The sequence below is a fragment of the Clavispora lusitaniae genome (genome assembly GCF_014636115.1).
Source record: "Clavispora lusitaniae strain FDAARGOS_655 chromosome Unknown tig00000105_pilon, whole genome shotgun sequence".
Classification (NCBI taxonomy): Eukaryota; Fungi; Ascomycota; class Pichiomycetes; order Serinales; family Metschnikowiaceae; genus Clavispora; species Clavispora lusitaniae.
In genome coordinates, this window is record NW_027093978.1 from 264,978 (window position 1) to 292,291 (window position 27,314).

At 41.9% G+C, this 27,314-nt stretch overlaps 10 protein-coding genes across 10 annotated transcripts; 4 read left to right on the top strand and 6 right to left on the bottom strand. All coding sequences in view use genetic code 12, as the record gives it.

The window, feature by feature from the left end:
• Positions 1-24: 24 nt before the first annotated feature.
• Positions 25-7,866, bottom strand: IRA2 (Ras GTPase activating protein; the record flags this gene model as incomplete). Its single annotated transcript, XM_002615791.2, has 1 exon — positions 25-7,866. One exon carries the CDS (start codon positions 7,864-7,866, stop codon positions 25-27), a length of 7,842 nt encoding a protein of 2,613 aa, XP_002615837.2.
• A 1,736-nt stretch (positions 7,867-9,602) lies between these two features.
• CSI2 (Csi2p) lies at positions 9,603-10,466 on the top strand (the record flags this gene model as incomplete). The annotated part of the gene is made up of 1 exon (XM_002615790.1): positions 9,603-10,466. One exon carries the CDS (start codon positions 9,603-9,605, stop codon positions 10,464-10,466), a length of 864 nt encoding a protein of 287 aa, XP_002615836.1.
• A 1,458-nt stretch (positions 10,467-11,924) lies between these two features.
• Positions 11,925-13,715, top strand: RBD1 (Rbd1p; the record flags this gene model as incomplete). The annotated part of the gene is made up of 1 exon (XM_002615789.1): positions 11,925-13,715. One exon carries the CDS (start codon positions 11,925-11,927, stop codon positions 13,713-13,715), a length of 1,791 nt encoding a protein of 596 aa, XP_002615835.1.
• Positions 13,716-14,013: 298 nt separating this feature from the next.
• FOB63_003122 (mitochondrial 54S ribosomal protein YmL13) lies at positions 14,014-14,754 on the top strand (the record flags this gene model as incomplete). Its single annotated transcript, XM_002615788.1, has 1 exon — positions 14,014-14,754. One exon carries the CDS (start codon positions 14,014-14,016, stop codon positions 14,752-14,754), a length of 741 nt encoding a protein of 246 aa, XP_002615834.1.
• Positions 14,755-14,829: 75 nt separating this feature from the next.
• On the bottom strand, positions 14,830-16,737 carry FOB63_003123 (uncharacterized protein; the record flags this gene model as incomplete). Its single annotated transcript, XM_002615787.2, has 1 exon — positions 14,830-16,737. One exon carries the CDS (start codon positions 16,735-16,737, stop codon positions 14,830-14,832), a length of 1,908 nt encoding a protein of 635 aa, XP_002615833.2.
• Positions 16,738-18,245: 1,508 nt separating this feature from the next.
• Positions 18,246-18,881, bottom strand: VPH2 (Vph2p; the record flags this gene model as incomplete). Its single annotated transcript, XM_002615785.1, has 1 exon — positions 18,246-18,881. The coding sequence occupies one exon, from the start codon at positions 18,879-18,881 to the stop codon at positions 18,246-18,248; it is 636 nt and encodes a 211-aa protein (XP_002615831.1).
• A 103-nt stretch (positions 18,882-18,984) lies between these two features.
• FOB63_003125 (putative alanine--tRNA ligase) lies at positions 18,985-20,313 on the top strand (the record flags this gene model as incomplete). The annotated part of the gene is made up of 1 exon (XM_002615784.1): positions 18,985-20,313. The coding sequence occupies one exon, from the start codon at positions 18,985-18,987 to the stop codon at positions 20,311-20,313; it is 1,329 nt and encodes a 442-aa protein (XP_002615830.1).
• A 184-nt stretch (positions 20,314-20,497) lies between these two features.
• On the bottom strand, positions 20,498-21,472 carry MRPS9 (mitochondrial 37S ribosomal protein uS9m; the record flags this gene model as incomplete). Its single annotated transcript, XM_002615783.1, has 1 exon — positions 20,498-21,472. One exon carries the CDS (start codon positions 21,470-21,472, stop codon positions 20,498-20,500), a length of 975 nt encoding a protein of 324 aa, XP_002615829.1.
• A 269-nt stretch (positions 21,473-21,741) lies between these two features.
• On the bottom strand, positions 21,742-25,047 carry SNT1 (Snt1p; the record flags this gene model as incomplete). Its single annotated transcript, XM_002615782.2, has 1 exon — positions 21,742-25,047. One exon carries the CDS (start codon positions 25,045-25,047, stop codon positions 21,742-21,744), a length of 3,306 nt encoding a protein of 1,101 aa, XP_002615828.2.
• Positions 25,048-25,424: 377 nt separating this feature from the next.
• CDC6 (AAA family ATPase) lies at positions 25,425-27,122 on the bottom strand (the record flags this gene model as incomplete). The annotated part of the gene is made up of 2 exons (XM_002615781.2): positions 25,425-26,976; positions 27,067-27,122. The coding sequence occupies 2 exons, from the start codon at positions 27,120-27,122 to the stop codon at positions 25,425-25,427; spliced, it is 1,608 nt and encodes a 535-aa protein (XP_002615827.2).
• Between the last annotated feature and the right edge of the window lie 192 nt (positions 27,123-27,314).

Here is a 27,314-nt window from a genome sequence, read left to right on the forward strand (position 1 = left end):
TTACAAGACAGCCTAGGCGTAAAATCAAAATTTCTCTAGTCTTTGGCCGTCTATGACACTGCACATACCTTTGTAAAGTATTCTCTCAATCATCTTGGATAGTGTGTAAGATTTGGTTTCGCTTGACACCGAAGAGCTTTCGAACTTGCCAATTCTGTCGAAGTTCTCAAATTGGTAGAATTCAACAGTCTCCTTGATCTTCTTTTTGGCGCGGATCTCGGAATAACTAACGTCCAGAATAAGTGCCATTTCAATCATGGCAAGATCATTTACCAAGTCCACAGCAGAACTATTCACCATGCTCTCATGTAAGCGAGGCTCAATAATATGGAATATTGAGAGAGCTAATTCTCGAGACATTGTGTATAAATGGCAATAGAAGCCAATAAACTTCCTGCTGAACGTCGCGTCGGATCCGCTCCTAAAAATATAGGATACAATAAGCATAGTCATCATTGCTTCATGGTCATTTTGACAAATGAAGGTCTCGACAACTTTTGGTAAACGATCCTTACCAATCGTAATGAACTCCTGGTCCTCAAATCCAACTTCATTTAAGATTTCTTCAAATGCTGTAGGCGAGGTTGATAAATAAAGAACGAAGAGATACGCATAACAAAAAATTTCCGTCTCTGCTCCAAAATTAGCCAATTTGCTTCTCAAGACTCGTTTCAAACATGTAATTGACGTATGTCTAAAGTGCGACACAGTCAAACCTTTGCAAATGATGAAAAAAAAGTGAAGCTGTAAGTTCTTGGGGAGAAATTTAACATTCATCTTAGCCTCAAACGAGGAAAGGAGAGGCTCCAAATGGCACCGTTGCAGAATAAAAACTTCTAAAGCTGCTTCAGTATTGGTCGATTTTTCAAGCGCATTTGTCAAACAGTGCGCAGTTGCTTGATAGGTGAAAGGAATTTCAAGCAATGAGAACGCAATTTGAGCCCAAACTATCAAGGCAAAATACGGCGAGTCCGTTGTTAATCCAGATTCTAGCTGTCCGTAGCAAATAGCACATGTTGAAAACGTTTCAAGATCATCAAACATAATGTTTCCTAGTAACTTTAGAACACGACCGCAGGTAGAATCACTAATACCTGATCTAGCTAAAGTTGCAACCCCCAGTACAGCTCTTTTCCTGAAGTATGATTTGCTGAATGCAATTTCCATGGACAACGAGGACCACCGAGTCATCCATCTGATCCTGTCATCAGCTGAACCCATCTTTGATATGAAGTCTTGCAATGTGTCGCAAAAAGATTCGAATGCAGTCGAACGATTATAAAATTGTATCATGTCGGACATAGTTGCACGCTCTCGTGATGTCAACCCAAATAACATCTTCGCCCTTTGACCGCTGAAGAACTCAATTGAAGAGTCGATCAATTTAGATTGTTCTGCAGTCAAATCGGGTTTGCCAGAAAAAGATTGAATCGTGTTAACCACTAACTTCTGCAAATCAGAACCAAATTCGAGAGACGGGTTATTGATGAAGAGAGTGCAGAAAAAAAACACATCCAGCAAGTATAGTGATCCATAAACATGTGAGTTGAAGAATAAGGTAGTGCAAACCTTCACCAAAACTGTTATTTCCAACAATTTGCTTTGCAAGACGATATCAGAATCATCAATTTGGGTATTTCTGATGTACTTGTTCAAGCGTGATACAATCTCCCCGCATATTTCAACGCTGGGGCTTATCACAGATATAAGTGAATCCCAGCTGGAATCATCAGATTTGTTTTCTATGGTGTAAGCCAAAATCTCATCCACGATTATCGACGTAAGTCTCGTCTCATTTAGCAACTTTCTCCATATTCTCTCATTCAAAAATGGTACGATGTTTGGATTCTGGTCAGTGATTCTGCAGAACTGCCTCACAATCTCAGCAACTAATTCTGGTCCGTCAGGAAGATAGAAAATGTCCCCAACGTTATCTATCCAGGGAGAAATGTACATGATACCACTTATCCTAGTTTCCGTTGAGAGCTTCTCAAAATTGCTGAAGAAAGCCTTCAACAATTTCGGCGATATTTTGTTTAGCTTCTTAGCAAAAAAAGATGATATCAATATCACAAATGCTGTTGTGTCAACAGGATACTCTACCCTGTGTGCATGCGACGGTTTGATACCAACGTCAAAATCAAATAGGGAACCTATTGTTGCAAACAAATTAGAAGCCGCACTCCTAACCTCCTCGTCATTTTCCAATAAGCCATGGAAAACGATATTGAGAAGCTTGCCATACAATTGGGAGTCATCATCCTCTGAATTTTGGGTATCAACAATTTCGAGAGCTGGCTTTGAGTTTCTCAACATTGAAAAATACAAAAAGCGAAGAACTTCTTGTCTGTGCGGCGAAGATATCACGATCTCGTAATTATATCTGTTTAAAGAGAGTGTGAACTCATTTGGGTCACCTGTCTTATCGGAGATATCACATTTGGTAAGGTCTGATACCAATAGAATCTCGATTGGATTGGTGGTTTCTGTCGTCCCTTGATAGTTAATGGAAAATTTCTCAAAACAAATCTGAACCCATTGGCGGCCAAGTTTAAGAACAACAGGAGTAAATTCTCCTTTGTCTTCGTCATAAACTTTGCAATCTTTGAAAACAGCCCTAACATCATGATTTATCAGTGTTGTTGTCTCGCCAAGACAAAGTGAATTAATCACCAGTGGATCATCGGCTTGAGAATAGAAATAAAGCTGACAGTCTTTATTAAACCTGCTGAACCTCATCTTCGCCACTTCATCGACAAAGTACATATGCTTTTTCCTGGGAAGGTTAAAATAGAAAACCTTGGCACAATTTTTGAAAAACATAGGAGGGGCGTAGTTACTAAGAATGGAGACGTAACTGTTACCGAAAACACCCAAGTAAAAGAACTGGGTGAAGTCATTAACAATGTAGAAACGGTTGTCCCAAACTCTGCTTGCTGCCTCAAAAATAAGGTAAACAAAAGTTGGTACATCGTAACCAATGTCCCGCAAATACCTGAAGTTAACCACAATGACAGGGGTACCATCATTAAATACAGCGCTTCTGACCACAGATCCCTCGAATGCCATTTCGATATTTTTAGCTGAAACCTTTGCCATGAAATCTGCGTACATTGAGTTGCTGAGATTCATGTTCGACGATGTATCCACTACCTTGTAGGAATTAGTCCCTTGCAAAGATATGTATGGTTTTGGTCCACCCATCTTTAACATACAGGAATCAAGACGTCTCCAGATTTGAATTCTTTTGCTAAGGACATTTGAAGATGATCTCAATTCCTTTAGGATGTAACGCCGTTTGATAGCATTACAATAAGTGCACAAAAACTTGTGAAAGTATCTCAAGCTGGAGTAAGGTTTTCTTGTAATCTTGTGAAATGGATACTTTTCCTTTGAAGGAGACACTGCAAGCTGTTTCAAAAAGTTCACAACCTTCTCATTCAATAAGTTCAATTCCTTCGACCTGTCTTGAAGACCGGGGACCTTTAAACTATGAAGACTGCCATTGGCAATGTATTGCATAACTTTCACCAACTGCATAAGCGATCGCTTCACTTTACTGTCAATAGCCGGCATGTCAAAGAAAGACTCTGGACTAACAATAGCCGGACAGAAGAATCGCAAAAACATGAATGAACCAACAGCAATAATGGCAGTATCTTCAAACTTTTCTTGAATGCAAGTGTGAATCTCAGTGCAGACGAATTTGAAAGATTCCGGAACCCAGTTCATAGAGTCAACTATTGTATCAACCAAAAGCGTCAAGTATTCCATGAACATATCTGTCTGCTGAGCATCGCTGAACTTTTCAACTTCAAAGACAATGTTTCGTCCCACAATTTTTTCAATAAATGGCTTCAAGACAACAGTTAAATAGGGCAACCCATCTTCTTTTGCAAAAATTGACATTAATCGGGTGAGTGTACTGTTTCGTCTAAAAATATCAGAAGACCGAGATATACTGCTAACCTCTTCTCTCAACAATGTTAAAAACAAAACATCTAACTTCGAAGTATAGCTAAATACTCCATGAAGCGAGGTTGCCAATAGATTGTGCTCAGCAGGTGATGCCACGAAAGCCACTGCCCCAACAACATCATAGCATTCTGCCAACATCCAGACCATCTCATCCAGATATTCATCAGTGGGGTGTTGTTTTCGTGATTTTAGCATATCAGCAAAAATGTTCAAGAAAAAAGATCGAATTTTCTTATTTTCATGGTAGCCCAATGGAAGAACAAACTGCATTCCAACTTCACCGTTCGCTTGAAGCACATTCGAAATGGACTTCAACACATGATCCGTGATTGTTTGAATCTTATACTTTGACCTTATCATCAATGGACTAGGACTTGTAGATGTATGCTTTTGCAAAATCTTATAGAACAAAGAAAAATAATTCGAAAAAATCAAATTTCTGCTGCGCTTGATATTCTTCTCCTTAGTACCTTCTGGGACCTCCAAAATTAAGTATTCCAACTGTAATACAAGAGCCTTGGAGCATTCACTGGCAAGCTCAACATTTAAGTATTCGATTTCCGACGTCTTGCTGCTAGAAACTATGCTCGGATTTGCGGATGCTGGGGATGTAAGGTCCAACAGAGCATAGGTGGACAGGTCTGATTCAGAGCTAGTCTTTCCAAAGAGTGCTTGCTCAAGCCAATCCAATGAGATTTTCGCAAAGGCATTTCTAGTTTTATAGTCCCCAGAGAAACCAAAATCACTCCTTGACGATTCCACAGTATGGACAAACTTGCAAAATCGGAGCTTCAATTTAATTTGCTGCACAGAGTTCGGTACAAACTCAATGAACTTTACTAACAACTCGCTGAAGTCGGGTAATACAACCGTTAATGTGAATGAGCCATCATTACTCAGCGCTACCATCGCCGTAGTAATAGATATCATTTGCTCCATGTAGAGTATCGCTTTCTCTGTAGCTACCCCAGCCTCAATGTATGAAGCAGCAACCTTTGTTAGTTTTTCACCTATCATAAAGAACACATCTGGGTGAGGCTCATTAGATAAGGCTTCTTTGATTACCACACGGGTGACTAAGTCGTCAGAGTCCGATAAATCAATCGCTTTATCAAAGAAAGATGAAACTTTTGAAACGATAATTTCTTTCTCCACAGGATGGGCTTTTGCGAAACTGTCTGCAAAAAAGCAGCCTGATGTACAAACCAAAAATCCAGTAAAATTACGGAAAACAAGACTCTCTTCTCCAGACTCCGGAATCTCGGCAACTAGTTTAAGCCATCTTTCATAAACCAAGACCCAAACACGATACAACGATATGGTTGGTCTTGCACTCATGAGAATAGATCTTATCCTCTTATGGAGTGAAACAAGCCCCGTGAACGCCAAATTGTCGCTCAAAATGTCTCCCAAAGTTTTGAATAGATTCTCTTCTGAGGGTAAGGCAGGTTGCAATATTTTGTTCATCTCCAAAATATGCCATTTCATGAAGATTTTGGCCACACTGAAAAATTGTACATCATGTGTACATAATGCCAATAAGAGAATTATCTCAACAGATTGCACCACTGATGAGCAATTTCTATGTATAAGGTCATTGCCGAACATCTTGCTAGCATTGGTCACATTGTGTGAAAGGTTAATCTCCTGTAAAAATCTGTTTAAGAAAACAAAACAGGACTTGAACTTAGGGTCCACTAAAGAGAGGCAAGCGCAGGCCTCAGCTGTGGATTGGATCACAAAAATGCGAATAAGGGCAGTGGTGCATGACCTCGTCTCGGTACTTTCGAGATCTTTCGTATCTTTTCTTACTAATGTCATAGATAATGAACATGCGGAGTCGAATAAAATAGAAGTACCAACAACACTTTTGAACTTACACGCAATTCCAATAGGTGATGAGACATGACGTGCGAACATGAAAAGCTCCGAAGATACTTCCTCCAAAGGAGCTTTCGTATCATATGTCCCGCATATGAAGAATCTCTGTGGTGCTGCGGTGAAAACGAGTAGCAAGTCTGATAAAATCTTTTCCCAGATCCCAACACATTCCAAGTTAGGCTCAATGGATGATATATCACCAGTGTTATTTTTATCAAATGATGAATCAACGGTGGTTTTTCCAGAAGACAGACCCTTAGATACTGAAACAGCGGCTTCTAAAGGAGTATTATTTTCACTTCCTTGATACGATATTTTAGGCGACAAAGTCTTTGGCGATGCAAGCTTCAAGGAAGATTCTGATCTGGAGAGTGAGCTGAGATCTCTCGCAGAGTCAAAATCCTCTAACTGTTGACACAAACAAAGAACCAACTCTCTTAACTGGGGGGCCAACTCAGACATTAATTCCTCAAACACAGAGGAGTAAGAAGCAGGTTCCGACAATTCTTTGATTACCCGAATGTAAATCTGAACATCCCTGCAGAAGCTTGTGTCCATGCGCATGTCATCCAATTGATCAATCTTTTCCTTTATGACTTCAAAGAAATGAGACACATACTTCTCTTTGTTGATAACAATGGCAGAAACAAGAAACTTCACAAGCACAATACTAAACCTCTTTTGGTCTGCATCGGTATTTAGCTTCGGGCGTATCTTCTGCAAGTTTGTATACGTTTCATCAAGATAACGTGCTGTGAACTCTCGAACACCACCTGATACATAAGGAATGCGAGAGCCTAGGTAAAAGATGTCAATCAAACATTCAAAGCAGTTTAAATCGTTGGCTGAACGTGCATCACGAATCAAACTAGCCAAGAACTTTATTCGCTTGTTGAATGACTGCTTGAGTTTGTTGGGTTTCGACAAAAACTCGTCGAAATCTGAAACGCACGGAAGAACAAGCCATGAAGAAAGCGATGGCGCCACAACCGACTGATCGTCAAAAACTGTCACCACAAAATCGAACAAAAGCTTGCAGTTTTGCTCTGCTGCACTCCCAGGATATATGTTTTTCGAGTAGAAGTCAGGTCTATAAACACATTGAGCTTGTAAGTTCAAGGAATTGTAGTATAGGAAAAGCTCCTTCCATACTGTAGAGCGTATAAAAGGAATTGCGGTGTATGTTCGTCGCAAATGAGAGATGGTGATCTCTGGCGTGCAGTATAAGTATCTTAGCAGACACGCATATTTTTGCATTGCAGAAGTTGGAATTAGCTCGTTCCGTTCAGACCAAGCAAACACTTTTCGTTTCAAAAATGCAAAATAATCATGCGGGTTAGCTGCTGCGATATAGCGCAATACAATGCTAATGTATCGATCAATCGCAATAATATGAGAAAGCATTTCTTCGTGCGAGTATTCTGGGCTAGTCGCAACAAAGTACTCGGGATTACTAAGGGTTTCCGGTCTTACTCTGCGTATTGCTGCCAAAGCATGTCTGTTCACTTCACCCGACAAAATAGAAAGCAACACATCAAGATAATTTGACACGTTAATCGCAAGTGGAGGTGGAGGTGGACAAGAATACAAATCCAAGCAATCAGGGTTGTGAGCAATCTCATAGTCATAGCAAACGCCATTGTTCATAGAAAAATCTTCGGGTGTTTTCGTGTCATCCCAATTGAGTCGGAGCAAGGCAGAGAGCAATTTTGTTACCGCCAATGTGGACGTCAAGGACTTTTCATCTCGCTCTCGCAATCTCCGAGTCGTGGGATCAATGTTCAACTTCTCTATGAGGGATACAAAAACTTCTATAATTTCGGATACAAAGTTTTGGTTTCCGTTATTTGGGGAGGCTTTTGCACAACATAAGAGAAGGTTGACAGTGGAGATAAACTGTGGATTAAGCTCGACTTCATCAAGAGAATAACCGCTCCTATTTGGCAACAAGGCCTCTAGTCTCAGACCCAAGGACTCAATAAAACTTGCCTTTAAACTTTCCGTCATGTCAAGGTTTGTGGAAGGGAGAAGAAGTGCCAGAAAGGTAGCTGCACAATTAACCCCGAAATGTGTGGTGATAACAAAATGAAAGCAGCGCTAAAGGGAAAGGAAGGACAAGAATGCCAGAGACAAATGGGCGGAATAGGATCGGTATCTGAATTTAGTAGATTGTAAAGCGGTCGTGCACGAGAAAAGGGAAATCCACAGTAACGGGGAAGACTAAAGATGATAGAGACGTGCACATTTCTTTTGGAGAACGGTTTCTTGATCCGCGCTGGATTGTACACGACTAGGGACAAACAGGATAATGTCCGCGCCGTCTGACGTGAGAAAATATAAAGAACATCGCAGTAGGATTAAGTGGGGACAACTATATTCATTGTCAAGACAGACCTTGGGGAAAGAAAGTAAAATACATTCAACACAAGGAGAACAAGACAGAGAGTAAGTAAAGTTATTGGTAAATGTACGATTAATTACGGCATGCGAAATCGGCTCCCTCAGATGACTCAAGTGACAAAAGCCTTTCAAATGATGAAAAGTCAGACATTGGACGACTCCTTTACGAGCGGAGTTACTCCTAGAGCGGAGAGAGGGGATGTAGCGTCATTCACATGCTGCCAGTACAGGGGTGCATATATGCATCATTTAGCCCGTGTAGGATGTCAATGGACGCCCGGCTGTATCAAAATAAATTGAAGGAGCCGTACTGTTGTATAACAAAATTGAGTTAGCCGGTAGTGTGAAAAATCGCTACAGCGAGACGAAATGCAAGTATCTTCTGTTGCAGCAATCTGTCAAAGACATGAATGTGCAGTACCAATTTGGGGACACCCATGACACGCCAACGAAAAGGAAACAGTGCAACGGGCAAAATACGATGGATATGCAACAGAAGGCTCACTACCAACCGTTTTTCCGTCTCCAGGCGAGACGAATGTGATTGTATAAATTGCCATCACGGACACAAGAGTGTACACATATGTCCAGCTATAACACTGAACCATAGAGCACACTTACTGACTGAGTATCGTCATCGTTGAGTATCATCGTGGTTAGTCTTTTCCTTCTACATACTGAACTTAGCAGATTACAAGGTCTTGGTATATCGGACTGCATATACTCCGGACCAATTAGGTTCCGCACTCTCGAGGTTAACTCATGAAAAACTCACCGTAGAATCCAACTTCTTTTCTCAGTCTACAACTATGGGTGCCGCATACACTATCCTCGGAAGATCCGTCCAACCACATGTTTTGGCCCTTGCCACTTTGGGCGCTGTTGTTTTTGTCGCTGCCCCAAAGCCTTGGGGTCCACCAAAGCCAACCCACCCAGCCATTGGCGCTTCTTCACCTGAGGAAGAAAAGTTCGTCAAAGACTTCTTGGCCAAGCACTTGGAAGAAAAGCACTAGAGTATAGATGCAGAGCATATACATAGCAAATGAATATTCATGGGTATTTTATTGTATGAGAGTTTCTTCTGATTTTACGTTTTCATTTCCTGAATTATTTTTCTTATCTCACTTGTTTCAATTTTTTTTTTTTATTTTGGTTTTAAGTTTCTTGCGTTGTCTCTTCAATGTTATATCTCCATTTAATTGTGGCGAAATCATTTCAAGTACAGCTAGGCTTTCTAGCCTTGAGCATATCTTGGCCGAATTGTGGAATTTCCGAGCGCGAAGCTATGGGCCTGTATACCAAAGCTCATCTCCATTGAAAAAAACCTATCTACCTCTTCTCCCATGTCTGCCATCTACAAAGCGTTGCAGTCTAAGCTGTCGAAAGACAGTTCCGAAAAGGCCAAGCACATCAACAGACAAAGAGTCTTGGTGATCTCGTCGCGTGGTGTCACTTACAGACACCGCCACTTGATCCAAGATTTGCTCCAGTTGATGCCGCACGCAAGAAAAGAACCCAAGTTCGACTCGAAAAAGAACTTGAACCAGCTTAACGAAGTGGCAGAGTTGTACAACTGTAACAACATTTTCTTCTTCGAGGCCAGAAAGCACCAGGATCTCTACCTTTGGATTTCCAAGCCGCCTAACGGACCTACGATGAAATTCTACATCCAGAACATGCATACTTTGGACGAATTGAACTTTACGGGCAATTGCTTGAAGGGCTCCCGCCCCATTTTGAGTTTTGACAAGTCCTTTACCGACTCTGCTCACCACCTGCTCATCAAGGAGATGTTCACACATACATTTGGGGTTCCGCCTAATGCCAGAAAATCTAAGCCCTTCATTGACCATGTGATGACATTCTCTATTGTCGACAACAAAATCTGGGTCCGTAACTACCAGATTGCCGAAACAGTTGATGCTAAAGAATCAGAAGATGCTGTTGACACCGAAGGTTTGTCCTTGGTGGAAATTGGACCACGTTTTGTCATGACATTGATCACGATTTTGGAAGGTTCGTTTGGTGGACCCAAGATCTATGAGAACAAGCAATACGTTTCTCCTAATGCTGTCAGGGCTCAATTGAAACAACAGGCAGCAGAACAGGCTAGGTCCCGTGCTACAGCTGCTTTGGACCGTAAAGTAAAGCGCAGAGAGATGGTGATGAAGGCGGACCCATTGTCCAACGAGAGCTTGTTTAAGTAGGGATATAGGTAATAGGTAACTCCGATTCAATATTGTACAATGAAGTATGATGAGATAGTATCCATGTGATTTCTGACGCAACGATGGGAAACATGCTTACACATGAGCCACAAAAGGTATTTAGGTGGAAAGTGATGATATTTTATAACGAGAACTTACGTGGTAAACTTAGAGCATAATAATTGCTAAATGGTGATATTCACATGTCATTCGACAGTAGCTCTTCTTACCTAGAGAGTTTATGTTCTTAATTTTGCCAATGGATGCCATTCGGATCTGGCCGTTTCTGGTTATGTATTCTTCTGAGAAAGCCAATCTACTGTTGGGTAAGGTATGCGCAAAGCAAGTGATGGTCCTCTGTTCGACAGAATTTCCATACTGAAAAAGAGATGACTTCAGAGATACATTTAAGACCGGAAATTTACTTATAACCTAAAGTACCCACCCATGAGTGTTGATGCTTCGAAGGAATGTGCTTCAACATCAGAGTGGCAGATTGACTCATTCGAATCACAACTGGCTACTCTCTTCTGAGTTGAATAGCACTTCTAGTAAGGAACGGAGACTTTAGGAAAAAGAAGAATTATATGTGCCAGAAAGAATGCAAGAGTAGGCAATTCAGGTGCGGAATCGGCAAAGAAATAGAACGAACCAGGAAATACGATACGGAGTTCAGGCGATAACTTACATCCGATGCGGAAAACAATAGGTCAATGACAGGTAGCAAGTTTCGCCCGGCATCTCGGTAGGCATAGCCGAGCGTTGTAATAGCAATGCAGCGTTGTCGTCGTGTGCTTCGATCAAACTGTCCTACAAAAAACAAGTGTACTAAAGCCAAACACAATAAGAAGACGCAAAATTAGTGCAAGATCAGAGCAAACAAAAGATTCATGAAAAGACGATAGTTTAATATCGTTAACCGACAATTACCTGAATGAGGTTAAAAGACAATGAAGGAATAGACAATGCGATTGCAAAAAGAAACGAATTGGATAGACGAAATCTACAAACAGAAACAAAAGTGACGTATCTGCTCATAAACGTTTAATTGAAACTATTCAAAACACAATTTTGCTGGGAAAAATTTTGTCTGTGTACTAACTGGATTTTTTAACCGTTTTAGAACATGACGTTAGTGAGAACACGAGAAGAGCGAATGGAGTAAGAACCACGTTCCATAGTCCGGCACATAGCGGAGATCGCACTGTACCTGCGTTTGGGCAAAAGACACCTAGGAGAGATGCATGAAAAAGAAAGACAAGAAACTGCGGGTTTTCTCTAACTAAGCCACAAAGTGTTGATCTCCGCATACCAATCTTGCTTATTTTAGATTTCGGGCCTTTCACCTTATCCTATCCACTCTTTTCCAACTGGTTTCGGGCGACTAACGCAACCTTTCCTGCTCCCACATTCTCGTCATTTCTCGCCTTAGGCTCTTGATCTGAGCTCTTTCATTGTATGGCCGACTTCCGATCAAAATTCGTTCGCAATGTTAGCGACGAAAACTTACCCAAATCAGACTCTGAGTCGTTCGTTTTTGCTCAGAATGATCCTGAAAGGTCTTACCGCCATGAGCGCTCGCTCAACCTTGCCAAGCCACTTCCAGATCCTAACGCCCCCTTCACTGACTATCCACCTTCTTCTGCGGAGCAGCATGAACTTTCCACTTTTTCTAACCCTTTTCAAGACCCACGCAATCCATTTGACTCATCAACGATAACCCCAGAAACAAATGGATATCGTGTATACCCTGAGCTGCAACCTACGGGTTCTGAAGCTGCCCTTTACCCATACCAGCCTGTTTTTGCCCCTGAGGTCACTTACCCACACGCAGGGAGGCTGGACTTGCCACCAGAGCCTCCATACACGGATAAGCCTAGTCTGCGACAACACGAGCGCAATCGCATCAAATTGGAGCAGCGCTTGCCACGCTATCATGTCACAAAATTACCATGGTTTACCATGTTGGCTACAGTGATACAAGTTGCTGTTTTCATCGCGGAACTTGCCAAAATGGGCCGTCTCACAGGCTCGCCACTTCAGACTAAACCATATTTCAACCCCATGATTGGGCCATCGCCGTATTTACTTATCAATATGGGAGCTCGATATGTGCCATGTATGCATCGAATCACCAACATCACTCTGGATACAACGATCAACTTTCCATGTCCAAACTCCACGTCACTGGATTCGGATGTTTGCAACTTAAGTGAACTCTGTGGTCTCAGTGGCGTTCGCGAAGTCGACGGTGAGTTCATTCCAGACCAATGGTATCGTGTTGTGACCCCAATTTTCTTACACGCTGGGTTTCTTCATATAGCATTCAACATGCTTCTCCAACTTACGATGGGAGCAGCCGTGGAAAGACAAATTGGATGGTTAAAGTTTGGCGTAATATATATGGCAAGTGGCATTGCTGGATTTTTATTGGGGGCTAATTTCTCGCCAGACGGAATTGCCTCTACCGGGGCGCTGGGTGCTCTTTTCGGAATCATTGCCACGAACATGCTTCTCTTCATTTTCAGTGGACGCAAAAACACAAACATGTACGGCACTAAACGTTACGGGCTTTTTATGGCAGTGATGGTATTTGAAGTGCTAGTTTCGTTTGCGCTTGGTCTTTTGCCTGGCTTGGACAATTTTAGCCATATTGGCGGATTTTGTATGGGACTTCTTTTATCTGTTGTTCTTTTACAGGATCCCTCCCACGTGTACGTCGATGGTGTTTATACATACGAACCTGACACTCGTACGTGGCAACTTTTCCTCAACAATTGGAACCCAATGAACAAGTGGCATGACAAAGTTGCGTGGAAAGCGACAGTGTGGATGGTCCTCCGTGTGATTTGCTTGACGTTGGCTATCCTCTTTTTCGCTTTGCTTTTCCGTAATTTATACTCGAAAGGGATGCGAGACGAGGGCAACAAGTGTTCCTGGTGCAAATATATTAACTGTATCCCGGTTCATGATTGGTGTGACCAGGGCCAGGTAACAGTTACCACAGAACCTGCCACACCTACAGCGTCGCTGAATCCTCTGCCTTTATCTACATTGGTCATTCCGCTGGCCGATAGTACTCTCCCAGCAAGTATCAACAACCCAAACAATAAGCGCAACTTCGACGTCTTCGTTGAACAGCCGGTACAAGGTGCACAACAAAATTGCATAGGTTTAGTCTTTGGTATTGCTTTTTTCAGCGTCGCAGTGATGTTCTTTATGCGGAGAAGATGGAAGTCCAAGAACTAATGAAAGGTAACTAGGAGGAGAAGATTAGAAATCGACGTCTTGGAGATGTACTATGACTTTTGCAGGTCTTACTGAATGACCAATGATGACAACTAGGAAAAACGAGATTCATAACGTAGCATGAACTCCACACATATAATAAACGACGAGATGTTATTATCACACTAGGAAGTGAAACAGGCAAAAACATATAGCAAGGAAAATGACAACCGTATTACAAGGGGATTACATTTAGTAGACAAGAACAGATCTACGATAGAAGTAGTATCTCAGTTTGGTTGAGCATCAACTAAATTGTATGTGGCCTGCACGCAGGGTTACACTGGTTTACCAAATTTTCCACTGCGATTTCTGGATTTCATATCTACCCATGATTAAAGCGCCGGCCCTTGCTAGAAGCATAAGACCGTTTTCGTCAGCGGTGCCCAGATCTTTTCTCGGTAATTTTTTTGGTACCAAAGAGGCCAAAAAGAAGGAAATCATCGAAAAGCAAGATGAGTACGAAGTGGATGCCTCATCCAAAATCGTAATCTTGGACAGAAACAACTCGCCAGATTATAAACCATTCAATGCCGCAGAAGACATGCCAGATTTTAAGATCATCCAATGGAAATCAAAGGTGGTCCGTGCCCAGGATATAGAATCTTCTTTCACTCCGGAGTCTGTTGCCGAAGCGATATGCGACACTTACTCTGAGTTGAAAGGCAGCACCATCAGTCCGAACAAATTCTCTGATATCTCTTTGGCAGACTTGCAGTTCAGATTTGACTTTGCCAAAGCCTTGCAACTGAGATTAGGTTTTGACATTAGCGACTACACTATGACCCGGGCGCACAACGTGGATTACTTATACCTGGAGTTGAGAAAAGTGATCGCACACAGATGGTCGAGCGAGAGAAATCCAAACGCTATTGTTTTGAGACCAGAGGATTTCTCTGAAACCGCAAACGTTTACTTGAACAGGGAACGCACAGAGGAGGAGCAAAAGAAGGTATTGGACGAACTCGTGGAGAAGGTGAGGGCTTCTGCTAGCCCTTAGGCGCCACATCCACATAGGTAAACGACTTGTATATATAAAAAGGATATTTCTCGTACACAGGGATCGCTGTTTAGCTTACTTGCGACGTGAGACCAAAAATACTGTAGCAAGTAAAGTGGCAGCGCCAATAGCTGCCAGAAGAAGTACGGTATTGGACACTCCACTGATCACTTCTTTGTCGTTCTTGCTCTTGCGCTGTTTCGAAGTGTGCTCTGAGATAGCCGGCAAGTTCGGGTTGTGAATAAATAAGTCCGCCTTGGTACTTTGTAACTGTTGGTTTATCCGAATGCAGTCTTTCAAGTCATTGTCTGATGTAATGGATACAATGTCACCTTCATCATCAACATAGCTAATAGCATACGCCTCATGTCCTTCTAAAGTTGCATCGATTGCTTCAAGGTCCTTAGAATGCAACTTTTCGTTTATGACACTTCTTAAATCACTTAAAGTATCCGTTTGCTTGAGTGATACTCGGTGGACGCGGCCATGCATCGCAGGAGACTTGAACTTGAATGTGAAGGATTCTGTCAATGATATATTTGACATGCTTTTGCTAGATTGTTTCAATAACAGCAGCGCTTCAACGGCTGATACAGAATCAGAAGGTCCAATCTCGATGTTGAACAGTTGCATCTCGGATGGTGTTACATCTGGGGCACTTGCCAAAGAATCAGAATTTGCATAGTCAGAATCGTTATCTAGAGAGGTCCAAAACTTGTTCCACGCTGGGCCTTCGCTTGACTCTTCCACAGAATCCAGAGTACGAGAGCTTTGTTCAATCCTTTTGATTTGGTTCAAAGTGGCATATGTGAGCTTCAAGACGTCCACAATACCAATAATGTCACCTTCGTTATCCACAACAGGTAAGTTTAAATAATGTCCCTCAAACATTTGGCGCAATGCCTGCTGAATTGAAGTTCTCTCGTTGGCAACGTCTGGCTGTGGAGTCATCACTCTCACTACAGAGCATGTTTTGGGGTTTAAACCTGCAGCAATTACTCGTAAAACCACATCTTTGGATGTGAAGATACCCGTTAATTCGCCGCTGGTATCATTCACCAAAACTGCTGTAGTCCTATTTTCCTTCATTTGAATGGTTGCCTCCAACACAGAGCACTTCACATTTGTATAGATGGGGGTTGTTGCTGAGTCTAAAACAGACAGTAATGTGGGACCATCCATTTTCAGTTTCAAATCTTCAAAGTACTCAAAAATATGACGTGGTTGATCTGCAACACCCATTTCATTGTGCACAGAATCCAATGCCTCATAAAGGTTCTTTGAGGAGGCATGTAATCTCTCCAACTTCTCCATTTGCTGGGCATAAGACTTAGTGATATCTAAGACTCCAACGATGCGGCTTTTATCGTCAAGAACAGGCAAGTGTCTAAATCCCTTTTCGACCATCAACGTCAAAGCCTCAGATGCGGGACTATCCGCATTTGCGCAAATAGGCAGCGGAGTCATAATTTGTTCAATGAGTGTAGCATTCGCATTGAGGCCCGACCCTACAACTCGGAAAGCTAAATCTTTAGCGGTAAATATTCCAATCAACTCGCCATCATCATTGACAACAAGGATACAGTTCTCTCTTCTGGCTGACATTAATTGTGCAGCTTGATAAACTGTGGCATTCTTTTTGCATATTATTGCTTCGGAAGGCTTCAAGTACAGAACTGTTCCAGGGACAGCTTTGTTCTTTCGAGAAGTTCTTGAACTTTGGCCTCTTTTCTTAGAAAGTTCATACTCGATCTTGCGCCTTATCGCCTCGTCTTTTTTGCTCTGACGTTTTCTAGAGTCACCTATGGCACCGTCGGACTTCTTAAAGGAAGACATTGCTTTTTTGAGATATTTGGATCCTTTAACCTTGAATGTTTCGCCAATATTAAATTTGGCTCTGGAAGATCGGGCTACCTGTGCAGTCTTTTCCCTAGTAGATGAGACCCAGTGTGCAATCATGTAAACAAAGTGCTTTATATACAGGCTGATACTCGGTTATCGAAAGACGATAATTTAGTGAAGTATCCGCAGAGATGAAAACAAATAACTCGAAGAAGTGATGTAAATGAAAAATGAAATGAAAGCAAAAAAAAGTAGACCTCTTTATTGGGAAGGGAACATCAGTCCTTTTGTAGAGTCTATATTTTGTCTTTTGAAGTAATTGTCAGAAGCTTGGTGCAATCTTTAAACTCACACTAAAGCAAGACTGAAACAGGTAGGTACCAGGAGTATATACTATATACTCGTATGCAAAATTAGATGATACTCGTATAATTTTCTTACACAGTATCTATATTTTTATTTTTCTATTTTTTCCGCTTGATACAAGGGGTATGATGCAATAATATTTTATTTTATTTTATTTTATTGGTCGCAAGCCATAAATGTCGTTGGCCCTTTATCGTTTTTGCAGCCATTCATTTGTGCATTGGACAACCTTAAGTATAAATAAAACCATTCTATGCACTTTGTGCTCATTTAGTATTCCCTTCTTTACTTATTTCCTGTACTTTCAATGTTGGATGTAACACCAATCCAGTCTGTATTAGACATATTTCTGAGACTTCCATTGCTGTGGATTCCGTTGAACCTCACAAAGAAGATCATGATGGACGTATTATCTTCAGGACCCGTTCCTGGTCATCTTGGTTTGATTATGGATGGGAATAGGCGCTTTGCCAAAAAGAGGGGTGTCGATCTGAAACAGGGCCACACGGCTGGAGCCGATTCATTAACAAGTGTAAGTGGTATCCGCCATATCTTTTAGGAAGAATACTAACTTTATAAGATTTTGCAATGCTGCTTCAAATTAGGAATTCCTGAAATTACTGTGTACGCTTTTTCTATTGAAAACTTCAGTAGACCTCAGGAAGAAATTGATGATATATTTGAATTACTCACTTCTCGACTTGCTGCACTAATTTCTAGTGATGAGTCTATCTTGAAGCAGTATAAGATTAGGGTGAGGGTCATTGGAAACAAATCCTTATTGCCTGAAAATGTTGCAAGGGACCTCACAGTCGTAGAAGAAAAGTCACTTTTTCCTGACAGTCAGAAAATCCTCAACATTTGTACCCCGTACACATCAAGAGATGATATCACCAATGCTATCAAAATAGTAGCTATGAAGAGAAAAGCTAATGGGATCACAAGAGAGGATATTAACACTAAGGTGCTCGACGACAATATGTATTTCGGTCTGGAATCACGTCCTCTCGACATATTAATTCGTACAAGTGGTCATTACAGATTAAGTGACTTCTTGTTGTGGCAATGCACCACTAAGTGTTCTATTGAGTTCGTTGATACGTTGTGGCCAGATTTCAAGTTTTTGTCTCTCTTCTTAACCTTGTTAAAGTGGAGTTATTATAAGCAGTTGGAGGTGAACGACAAGAAAATTTATAAGCCTGTTCCAAAGCCAGAAGCTAAGTTTGTTGATATTAATATGCTCCCTCAATCCCCACCATTTGCAACTATCGCGCTGAGAGAAGTTAATGAAGAGTGATGCTGCGGACCACTTTTTTGATTTCTTTCTTTTCCTTTTCCTTGATCCTTGCGTCTTCAATTTTGTTCAAGTATCCAATGTAAACAACAACTTCAGCAACCAATATTAGTAGCCCGAAAAAGAGACAAAGCAACACTCTGTAACTGTCTTTGATTTTCCATGATGTGTCGGTCCAGTACCAAATTGCATACACAACACTGCCCACGCTTATGAAAATATTGAATATCGTCGTGATATGACTTCTTGTCTGTTTGATTTCTCGCGATGGATTGAAAGGTTCTTCATTTGGATCATGTGTAAACACGAAGTTCATATCTGTGCTTGTACCCACGAGTTTGCGATACTCTTCTTCTTTCGCTTTCAATTTGAGAAGCTCCATAGACTCCAAGAACTCTTTTGTTTTTGGGATGGTTTCATTTCTTGTGTTCTTGTTCGGGATCACCATGCGAGTACTTCTCACCAACTCAAGTAATGACGAACAAGGCCGGTGTTCGCGATAGAATCGAATGAGCTCCTTGTGTGTTATCAGTTTCTTTGAACCAATGCGATCAATTTCTTCATTAGGTAATGAAGAGCTCTTAATGAGATTCCAAAGTGTCTGTGTCAATTCATACTGGGTCATCAAAGAAATGGAAGGACTTAAAATTCCGCTCTCATTTCGCGCGCAGTCAACCTCTTGTCGTGAGTAATTTGTAATCACTTATCCAATCTACATTCATCCTAAAATGTCGCTTGCAATGCCTTCTATTGTAGGGGCCTTGGCTTGCCAAAAAAATTCTTTTTTGAAGACTCTCCAAACTGTGGTTATGTCATGCAAGGAATATGAGGCGCTTTCTCCATCAAAAGAAAAACAAGGGAAGAAGAACGCTCAAGCGAAAGAAAAATTGTACGCTGTGGAATTCAAAGATACAGTTCTTTTCCCTGAGGGAGGCGGTCAGCCAAGCGACACTGGGGCTATCATCTTGCCGAATGAAACAGCTATAGAGGTTCAGCAGGTTTTACGTCAAGGTTTGAAAGCCGTACATGTTGTTCCACAACCTGTAGAAATTGGAACCAATGTCACTTTGAAAGTAGACTGGGACCGCAGAATTGATATCATGCAACAGCACACGGGGCAACATTTAATATCGGCGGTTTTCGACACTTATGACTTGGAAACTTTGAGCTGGTCTATGGGTGACATGATCAACTATATCGAATTACCGAAGAAGGTTGACGACGACATTTTGGAAGAAGTTAGCCAGAAAGTCAATGATCTCATTTTGCAGGCCATTCCCATCACTGTCACCACTCCTGATGAACATGGAGGAGAAATTGATACTTCGCACATCCCAGATGATTATGATTTGTCTAAAGGTATCATTCGGATAGTCAAGATTGGGGATCTTGACGCAAATCCTTGTTGTGGAACTCATTTAACTTCGACCAGTCAAGTTCAAGGTGTATCTTTCTTACACCAAGCAAACATCAGAGGTGGGCATTCTAGATTACATTTCGTTTGTGGTTCTCGCGTCTCCAAGCTTTTGACCTCGTACCATAAGATCTTGAAGGATACACTGGGTTCGCTGTTGTCATGCCTGATTGAAGAAGTTTCTCAGAAGGTTTCTGACCTTAATATGAATTATAAAAAGTCTCAATCACGGGAAAGTTCTTTGCTCAAAGAACTTGCCAAGATTCGTGCTGACGAGGTGTTCAACATTTTCAAGAATAAAACAGCTACATTGGCGACTGAGTACAGAAGCGATAATTCTGCTGAGTACCTTACACTCTTTCAAAAGGAACTTTTAACGTTGATTAATGGAAATAAGGATTCCGGTGTCAACTTAACAGACAGTTGCACGATCGTTCTTATCAATGGGGATTACAAATCCGGAACTGGCGGGATGGTGAAAATCATGGGACCGCGTGCGGAAGAGATCCAAGGAGAGCTCAAGAAACTTTTGTCAAACTTGAAAGGTGGTGGCAAGGGTGCCAGCTTTCAAGGCAAAATCACCCGGTACGAGAAGGGCGAGCTCGAAAGTGTGTTGAGGTATTTAGAACTGGAGAGTAATTAGACCTCTTACTTTGTTTTGTTATTGAAAAGGATTGACGGTAGCAGAGGTCTAGCCTAGTATGTGGCTTGTCGTTCTTAAGGCGCCCCACGACTGACCCTTGTCTAAGTAAAGCATGACATCTGCACCCGAGGTCTCGTGCCACATAAAGATGCATTGTGATTGATAAGTGATATATACAAGTAGATTAACGTTTGACCCAAGTAGGCGATTTTCTGGCCTTTACCTTGCCTGGCTTCTTTCTCTCCACCTTTCTGGCGTCTCTCGTCATCAAGCCTGCCAATCTCAAGCGAGACTTGAACAACGGGTTGAAAACAACCAAGGCTTTGGAAATACCATACATCGCTGCCTCAGCTTGTCCACTAATTCCGCCACCTTCAGTGGTGATGAAAACATTGTACTGACCCTCTTGGCTCACCACCTTGAACGGGTATCCAATCTTCGAGCGGTCAATGTCCCGTTTGAAATACTCGAGGAAACTTTTTCCATTAACAAGAACCAAACCTTCTCCCTTGACCATAGAAATATTCGCCACTGCTCTTTTTCTTTTTCCAACTGTGTTCGCACGCCCGTACTTGTCCAACGTTTTGATCGCGGTTTGCACCACTTGCTTCTTGTCTTCCAGAGCCGAAGAATATTTTTGCAATACCTCAAAAACTTCCTTGGGCATCAACTCGGGTTCAATACTTCTTAATCTGTTCAATAGCTCCAACAACTCCTTATGGTGGCCAATCTTGAGCCGGGTTCCCGACTGTGCTCTTTTTCTATAGTCCTCGAGTGATACAAATTTGTAAGCTTTTAACTCTTTCTCATCTAACACCCTAGTTGGCAAATTCTTGTACTTTCTGACCAAAGCATTCAACTGGTTCATGTTATCTTCATGAACCGGGTTTCCACCGTAGAACGTGGCCAACTTGGGCACAATTCTCAATCTTTCAAGCTCCCAGTTGCTCATCACGTCTGGATTCAAATTGCTCATGGCGAAACGGACTGGCCTAGGATCACTAGGTTTGGGTTTTGGGACTAGCGGTCTCCCACTAGAAACATCTGTGGCCAAATCATGCCCAGGTTCTGCTGGAGGAATCGCTGACTGAAGTCTAGGCAAACCATTTGAAAGTAGCCTCAGAAATGTACGGGCATATCCAATTTTGGCCAACGACATTGCTTTCCACGTATAAATAAGGTCAGACCGAGCGTAAAGTTCAAAAAGATTTTTCGGTAGTACGTGTGTGACACAGGTTATCTGTGCGAATCTCCCATGGATGTGGATTCGGTCAGAGGAATCACGCACTTAAATTTGATCCAATTTTATTACGTCTCAAGTAACAGTTTGTATCCTCCATTAAATTTATCTATATAATACACTGCCGGCCCAAATATGGGCAGCTGGATTCTTTCGTAATTGCGTTACTATGGTACATTAGGGAAGCTCTAGTCTTGAAGAAGGGATTTGATGCTGTTTCTCCGATCTGCAACACGCTCATCCTTTGGTGCTGTCGGTGATGAGTGTGCGTTCAATAACGCAGAGAGATTATTTGCCCTCAGTGGAATAAACTGTGTGCCCGAACTTGTAGGTTTCACTGGAGTCGTATCGTTGTTAAGTAAACTCATAATCGATGGCTTTTGACCCTCGCCGGCTCGCGAACTGATATTCTGGTGAAGCTCCAGAGCTTCATTCTTTGTGGTCACATTCCGGTCCAGGATTTTGGCTGCGGTGTTTTCAATCCCAGAAGTTGATAATCCCAATTGCATAGGATGCTGAAATGTACCCATCTGAACTGTTGAGTCTAGTTTTCCTCCTATACTCTGCTGCGTTTCAAGTCTCGTGTTGTACTCGGTTCCGTTCACAAAATTCTCACCACTAGTAGTTCTTTGAGGTTTGACAACGATAGTTGCATCCACGCTACTGATTTTTCTTCCGTCATCAGTAGGATTATGTCCAAGACGCATATCCGCTGCTGCAACTAGTTCATTCCAACCATTCTTCTCTGCATTGCGCTGATAGTAATTCCGAACCATGGTAGCCGTTTTTGTTGCAAGTTTTTCAGCAATACTTGTCCACTTAGAGCCATACGTGTTGAGCAAATGAGGAAACTCGTTGACTTCGGTGATGCTCCAATAACTGGAATTGTGCTTCCTGCTATCGTTATCTGTAGAATCAGATGAAAACGTCAAGACTTCATGTCTAGTTGGAGTTTGCGTGTAGGCATTCGGATCACCTACTCCGCTTAGGTGAGTATCCTTATTGGTTTGTTCCTTCGAATGATCATGAGAAATTACCTCAGGTTGACTGATTTGCACAACTTTAGGGTAGTTATCGACAACAGGTCTTGCTAATTCAGGTGGTCCCGTTTCACTCACTTTTCCCTTGCGGCTTTTCTTTCTGGCGTGTTCTTCTACTACATCCGAAGAAATAGCTTCATCATGGACCACAGGAGAAGCTTGTCTTTTCTTTTGTTCTGTGTTCTCAATTTCTTTCAAGCTCCCTTCTGGTTCTTCATGTGCGGTCATAGACTTAGGATCGTGCATATTTCCCTCCATTTCGCTCAGTGGCGTGACCAGGGCTTTCGCCTTCGATGATTTTCTTCGTGATGTTTTGCGCGATGCTTTCTTTTTGAATTGAGAAACCAAAAACTTGTAGTTGACTGACTTTTTCGTCATGTAGTAATGAACAACACATTCTTCTGCTGAACGGAACCCGCCCATATATCTTGCAATTTCTCCAAATCGTTTGGGTGATCTGCAAAAAGCTTCACAAAATAATTCATGCTCCTTCTCTGAAAAATTATCCACAAAGTCGTACTTAATTCTCAAAGCCCACGCCTCTTTGTCATGTACGATATTGTTTGAATCCATGAATTTTGTATTTGAAGCCTCAATAGGATCCAAAATAAGGTCGGGGATTTTCGCCGATACACGCTTTGCTTTGGCCATTGGAGACTCGTCCTGCTCCTTCTCTAAGCTCTTCAAAATTTCTTGAAACTCGGCTTCAGTGGTGACTAAGTCTCCATGTCTTCGACCCCTCCTACTTGTATGAGGAGGTGTGTCGACAGACGGTAATTGGGATACCGGCTCTTGCTGTTTGACTCGAATATCAATTGCTGCAAGTTCGCGTTTGGACTCATCATCTGGTGGGTGTATGACTTTCAATTGCTCGTCGAGATCTTTTCTCTTTCTTTCATTATCTGTCCTCATTTTCTCATACTGTAACCATAACGACAAACGTTTCTTCTTGGTCTTTAGGTTCTCTATTTGAATATCATTAATGCGTTCCTTCATTGTGTTTGAGAACTCCCAGAGATTATCACGATAAGAAGAATATTCAGTAATGTCTTTGAATATTTTTTGGGGAGTCAGTGAAACTTGTGATTTTTCAGATTCTTCTCTTTGCTTGATATTATGGTACTCCTCTTTTAATTCAGCGTATTGAGCTTCGAGCTGAGTTAATGGATAAATGCATCCTTCAGGATAGTCGACGTAGTTACTCAAGTCAACAGGCACCAGAACTTCCACCCTCACAGTGGTAGGTGTATGGTATGAAAACTCCTCTTTTTCAGTGACATTCAGAGTGGCTTTGTCTTTAATATCACCATTTGTGGACTTTGATGGTTCTGTTTCTACATCCAGATTGTCATTAGTTGCAAGTTGGTCATCTTCTTCTTCTTCATCTTGATTCTCATCATGATTGCTTTCTTCGTAATCAATTGGATTAAAATCATCACCATATGTTTCGTCGTCTCTAGAATGATCCATTGATCGATCAGAATCAGCATTAATTGATTCACGCGGTCTGCGCAGCTCATTATCTGTTGATTTGTCTATGCCTTCAGATGGACTTCTAGAATATCTGTCCACATATCGACCCCCATTGTAATGCTTCAGGTAAAATGAGTCATTCCTGGAAGAAGTTCCAATGCTGTTCGTCAAAGCAGAACTACGACCACGGTCTTTTGACATGAATCGATTGCTTCCGGAGCTGAAAGCAGGGGAATAATTTTGCTTTTCGGGTCTTGATGATGGGTATGACAGTTTCCAACGGCTGGAATAACTCTCATCGTATGTGTCATATCGATCTTTTGTGTCTTCTTTGGTGGCTGTATCCATGAGACCATTCAGAGTACTTCTAGCATTAACCGGAATGCTGTTGGGATTGAAACGTGATGGGGAACTAAAGGACTTGGAGGAGCCACTTGAACTTAACTTGGGTCGTTCTCCACGCCAAGAATCTCGAACAAAAAGTCCATCCGATCTTTGGGAGGAACTGTTTACAATGTCACGCGATGTTGATTCGCGGGAGGGGCCACTGTACCCAATATAGTTATCGGTTTCTCTCTTGCTGCTAAAGGAACCATAAGAGGCACTTCTATCAATGTAGTGCCCTTGTTGGAAGGAAGAGTAATGCTTGGGATAGCTTCCATTGTTTCCATACCTAGACTCTTTGCTGTAGCTATTTGCCCTAGAAGACGCCAGGTTAGGGGAATTTCCAGACACATCTCTATATCGTGGCCGAGTCGATGCATCATATGACTGTGACTTGTCTCCTCGCAGTAACGATTTTGAATGTGACGAAGAGTAGGAATTTGAGCTTGCACTTTGGTTGTTTGTGGTCGAAGGTGCAGCTGAACTTTTAAAATCCCTTCGAGTGGAGGATGCATAAAAGTTTTTCCTTCGTTTCCCATAGTCGTTGTCACTCCCATATCTGCCCAAAGGAGGACCTCCGCGGGAGCCTGACGACATTATAAGAGGTATTCAGAAGGGCCAGTAAGGAGATTGAATGAAACTTGTAATTTAGCCGGTATGTCTATGTGGCAAAGAAAGTAAAACTCTGAAGCACAGTAAATGGGAAAATGCCTGTTGATGTGATCAAAAACTAGGCGAAGACGTAGGAACTGTAATTTATAGGCCAATTAGATACGGTGCATTAGAATTTATGGGAAGCGTGTAAAATAAGGGTGTTGTGAAGAATTTTTGTGCATAAGCACATCCGTACATCCGTTTCACTATGAGACAGAAACACAAAAGAATCACGTGGCTAGCTTGATAATAAGGTACTTGGCTGGTGTTTATTCTTTAATGTATTGAATGTGATATATGCAATTAATAATATGATCTCCTCACTTGAGCGAGAGAAGAATTTTTTTCAACACCCCAATGTCCTCTACTGACTTCAACATGTCATCGTACAGAACATCTGGTTTGACACTCTTGTTCCCGTTGTCTATATGCATGGTGAAGGAACGACTTGTTGAAGAAAGAATTATGGTTGAAGACGCCTCCAATGCGCTTATGATTTCTAAAAACTCGCCCTTTTTGAGACGACCTAAAAGGTTGTCAATAATCTGCTCTGTGTGGGCACAGTAATAGTCGTAAAGCTCATTAACTGTGAATGATTTTGCTTCTGGGTGGTTTTTGTCCATATTGAAAAGCGAACACAAGACAGCCTTCTGGAGAAGATTCAAGTTTTTGATTTTGGCGAGAGAATCATAGCCAAAAGTAGAGGAGCAGACTTTGGCAACATGGCTGATTAATACTTTTGGAGCAGTTTCCAACGTCAACTGGCTCATGTCATGTGTCTCTCTTACACTTTGCTCGACGTATTCAATGCTCTTGAAGCAAATGTCAAAGGCTTTCCTAAGGTCACCAGTGACGGCAGCACATTTCTTACAGCACAATTGAATTGCTGCTGGATGCATAATTGGTAGCTGGTTGGAGGAAGAATTTTCCTTTTCTGAATCCAACAAGCTGTTCAATTTGTGCATTACAACCTGTTTGATTTGTTCGCCAGTGTAAGGCATAAACTGTAAGGACTCCGGATTGAAACCGTTACTTCTGAGGCGGGGTAAGAACTTGTCTGTGAGATCTAGAGCATTAGAGATGCCCACAAGGACTAATTTCGTACTAAGCACAGAGCTTTTAAGATGAGATGCACAATGGAACAATTGAAACAAAACCTGTTGATCTTTTGTAATAAGGCAATCCATTTCGTCCAACACCACTACCACTGAGTCAACATCAGGATTCTTTCGTGTGAGGTGGGTGTATAAATCGTCGAAGGACTTTCTGCGTCCGCTAGAGGTTCCTGTGATGTAGTTGTATATCTCGTTGAAGATATTTTCTGGCTTGGCAATAGTCATACAGTTGACCCGCATCACCTGGACGCGAGCACCAAAGATGGTGTGAACTTTTTTGTTCGACTGGAAATTGCACAAAACATCGAGAGATAAGTTGATCTGAGCTGTTTTCCCCGTACCTGGAGCACCAGATATGTAAAGACTGCTGCATTTTCTTTGCTGGATGCTGTGGCGAAGAAACGACGAGAACTTTTCTGCCTCAGGTTTTCTGCCCACAAGATGCTCGTGGCTCGAGTCCTTGTTTCCTCTTTGGAAGAGAGCCTTGGCGCGTGAGTATACTGAATCTTCGACTAAGGTGAGCTTCTTGCTGTGACCTTTGAGCGTGGCCGAAATATCGACAATGCTTTTCTTGTTAGGTGACGTTGGAGGCGTGGCTAGTTGGGTGCATACTGGCTGGAGTGCTTTTCTCTTTGGGTTTTGGAGGGCAGTGTCGGAGAGCCTTTTGGACATGTCGATGCAAATAAGATGTAAAACTTTGGGTGAAGTGAAAGATGTGACAAGCCGAGGAAAGAAAGACAATCGCACGGAAGAATTTCTTGGAGAATGAAGCTAAGAAAAAAAAAAGAAGGTGAAGAGAGAATAGGCGATGCAAAGGATCAATTCATAGCAAAGAGAAGTAAAACACGCAGCTGGTAATCTGACGCCGCGTTGTACAATTTTGTCCCTTTTGGGAAGTGTCATTACGCGCGTCGTGGTTGCCCCGCAACAGGGCCAAACGGGCGTTTCACAAGGAGAAAAGAAGAGCTTTTGAGATCAATGTATGGAGCAGGAAACGAACTTGTCTTAACTCTACTCTTCGTTGCACTTTTCTACCTTTTGTCCGTAGTTTTCAGCCTTGTGTTCGGTTATAGTGGTCTCCTTCAGAATGCATAG